This window comes from Nematolebias whitei, chromosome 11 (assembly GCF_014905685.2).
Source record: "Nematolebias whitei isolate Nwh7 chromosome 11, NemWhi1, whole genome shotgun sequence".
Lineage (NCBI taxonomy): Eukaryota > Metazoa > Chordata > Actinopteri > Cyprinodontiformes > Rivulidae > Nematolebias > Nematolebias whitei.
Window position 1 is genome coordinate 30,779,584 of NC_056508.1, and position 1,573 is coordinate 30,781,156.

The 1,573-nt window shown below is 50.7% G+C and overlaps 1 protein-coding gene across 1 annotated transcript in view; it reads right to left on the bottom strand.

Annotated features, from left to right (window-relative positions):
- LOC119417275 (extended synaptotagmin-1) overlaps positions 1–870 on the bottom strand; it is a 4,073-nt gene extending 3,203 nt beyond the window's left edge. Inside the window, exon 1 of the mRNA XM_037684484.1 lies at positions 442–870. Coding sequence (XP_037540412.1) covers positions 442–786 — 345 coding nt within the window. The 5' untranslated portion in view covers positions 787–870. The remainder of the gene's footprint in view (positions 1–441) is intronic.
- Between the last annotated feature and the right edge of the window lie 703 nt (positions 871–1,573).

Below are 1,573 nucleotides of genomic sequence, written 5' to 3' on the forward strand. Positions count from 1 at the left end.
ACACACACACACACACACACACACACACACACACACACACACACACAGAGCTTACTCCTTCTTGCCCTTTCTCCAGATATGGTCCTGATCACCATCTCTGCTCTGCTCTGGTGGATGTTTATGAGTCACCATGTTTTTGAAGCCAGATAAGGTCAAAGCTGCTTCAGTGAAGTTAAACGAAAGGAACTACAGGAAAAAACAACTTAAGTTTGACTAAATATAATCTTTTATTCAATTGTTCTACTGAAAGAGGCTCCTGTTTGTCATCTTAATTCACAGGAATGAACAAACAGATGCTGCAGTCTGACTCAGGTTGTATGCACGACGGGTAAAACTCTAATAAATGCCATGCTTGCAGGAATTTAATAAGCTGCAGCATCAGCCTCACACAGGTGGTCCAACCTGCAGAGCATGCTCCCAGAGGACCATCATGTCTCTTACCCAGGGAGGTAAATCTTTCTTGGCTCTGAAGACCGTCTCTGTGGTGAATTCCTTCTCGTTTTCCAGCAGGTACATGGCAGACTTCAGCTTCATCTCCTTCTCCAGGCGGCTGTGCTTCCAGCCCACGTAGAGCATCAGCCCGAACAGCACCAGGCTGATGCTGAAGCCGTAATATCCAGCCAGGTAGATCGGCAGGACAGCGGCGAGGGATTTCCCGAACGCCCACATCGCGCCGACCGCGCGTTCCCCGGGCGGACGGCCGGGTGAGGCCGCCGGGGCTGCGGGAGCCGCGGCTTCCCTGCTGCCCATCATCATCCGCGGCAGCTCCGCGTCCTCCGTTCGCATACAACAATAATAATAAGCTCCCCCCTCGGTGCGGATTCACCTCCGACCTGCCTCTGCGACAGAGAGGCGAGCGCAGAGAATCACTGTTTTTACTCGAGAGAGCTTCGAGGGAAGAGATTAAAGTGCGGGGCCATGGCGGAGACGATCCGCCTCAGTCAGCTCTGCGGGGCACTCTGATCCGAGCTGAGCGACTCTGCGTTTCATTTCCCTTCTGAAGACTGAGCCCTGTGGGGGGGCGGGCTCAGTCCAAATCAGACCCGGACAGATTAACTTGTCACGCGCTGCGGCTGCGCTGCTGTGTGATTAATGCGAAAATATCTGCTGCTCCCCGAGACGCGAGAGGATGCTGCTGAGTGAGACCGTCACCATGGCAACTAAAAGGACCACTTCTAACAACGACGCCGACTGGCTGCTGTAGTTTAGGTGGCCAGCAAGTTGGAATAAATTCTCCCTAACGCGCATGCGCATAGTCCACTGCAGCAGAGTTTGACATCATGACAGGGGTCTGCAACCTTTAAGAGCTATTTCTGCCCCTTCGTTCACTAAATTAAACGTGTCCAAAGCCACAAAACCGGCTACAGTTATTGTCAACTGGTGGCCCATGGGCCACTTATTTAGTGGGGCTTTTCTGGCCAGTAGATGTGAAATTATAAAACTAAAAACATCTAATGATTAACATTTATTATTAGTATTTTTACATTTTAAGATAAAAGACTTCCATCCATCCATCGAGCTATTATCTTTACTCGCTTTTTCCTTTCTGGGTTGCAGGGGGTCACTGGTGACC